Source organism: Nicrophorus vespilloides, unplaced genomic scaffold (assembly GCF_001412225.1).
Source record: "Nicrophorus vespilloides isolate i.1.1-1 unplaced genomic scaffold, Nicve_v1.0, whole genome shotgun sequence".
NCBI classification, from domain to species: domain Eukaryota; kingdom Metazoa; phylum Arthropoda; class Insecta; order Coleoptera; family Silphidae; genus Nicrophorus; species Nicrophorus vespilloides.
The window spans coordinates 1-1,470 of record NW_017096094.1 but is presented as its reverse complement, the minus strand read 5'-3'; the positions used below and the strand labels follow the sequence as shown (position 1 = coordinate 1,470).

At 35.9% G+C, this 1,470-nt stretch overlaps 1 protein-coding gene across 1 annotated transcript; it reads right to left on the bottom strand.

The window, feature by feature from the left end:
* Positions 1-800: 800 nt before the first annotated feature.
* LOC108569533 (cuticle protein 5-like) lies at positions 801-1,381 on the bottom strand (the record flags this gene model as incomplete). The annotated part of the gene is made up of 1 exon (XM_017931118.1): positions 801-1,381. A coding segment is annotated over one exon (581 nt), but the record flags the coding sequence as incomplete, so codon positions are not given.
* Positions 1,382-1,470: the final 89 nt, after the last annotated feature.

Here is a 1,470-nt window from a genome sequence, read left to right as displayed (position 1 = left end):
TGATGCAAAATTTAAACTCGTACAAACAATTGTTTCCTGTTGTCGTGTTTTTTGCCGAATGAAGTGAAATTACCCATTTTCCTACCTTTTGTTCTGAGTTATGTTTTTTTGTAAAATTATTCATAAATAACTGCACGTTCGTTTTTATGCGTGTTATGTGTTTGCAATACCAAATTTTATGTTATTACTTGTTGATAAGTATACAGATGAAACAAGAAAGTTGATATTAGTTTTAAGAACATTTATGTACTTTTATAATTCAAGATATTTACTAATAATTGATATGTAATCATGTTCTAATGTATCATCAAATATACGGTGTCATAAAAGAAACGTTACTTTTTAGTATTGAAATAAATATGTATCCTTTATTTGTTATTTACTAAACCATATATAATATATGTAAAAAAAATTACAAATATTTTAAGTGATAATGTTCAAAAATAATTAGTGTATAAAATCATCTATGTCAAGAAAATAATAATAATTATCTTAAAAGAATCGTTACTATTAAATTTTCCATAATTTATTAATTAGTAATATACTAAATATTTAGTCAAATCAAAATGTTTGTATGATTTTGTTGTGTCTAATTATTTCTAAAGTAATTAATACTTTTTTTATTAAAGATTTTTGTTTAAAAGAAAGTAAACTAAAGTTTTGTATATTTCTTATTTATTTACATCAAAAAAAAAATCATGAGTTACAATTATAAGTCAGCTAACTGAACGAGTTATGTTTCATTCAGAAACTCTGGACATGGACAGCCTTTTTTTATAACAATTTCAATTTTGGAAAAGTTACCACTTGGAAGCGGTTTTAACGTGAGCAGCCAAATGGACGGCCTTAGCGTGTTGAACTTCTGGGGTTTCTACTGGGACACCGGATGCATCAATTACTGGGACGTATTGTGGTCCAGTGTATACAGATGGAGTGTAATGATGGGCGTAAGTGGATACTACTGGGACGTGGTGAGCAACTGGAGCTACTACACCAGTGTATCCTACGATTCCGTGAGTGTAGTGACCGTTGAGGGCTTGAGCCTTGGCGGCGTAGTGGACGGCTTTGGCGTGTTGTACTTCGACGGTATCAACTGGGACTCCGTTGACTATGGCTGGTACGTGATGAACTACTGGAGCTATTACACCAGTGTATCCAACAACACCATGAACGTAATCTCCATTGCGATCATGAGCTTCGGCCTTAGCGGCAAAGTGAGCGGCTTTAGCGTGTTGTACTTCGACGGTATCGACTGGGACACCATTGACGATGGCTGGGACTTCGTGGGATACTACAGAGTGAGCTACGATGGCGTTACGGGCTTTGGCTTCAGCGTGAGCAGCGAAGTGAGCGGCCTTAGCGTGTTGGACTTCTGGGGTCTCTACTGGAGAAACTGGGACATGATGGGATACAACAGAGTGAGCTACGACTGGAGCTACAACAGGTGAACGGAAGCACCGTTGCGGGCTT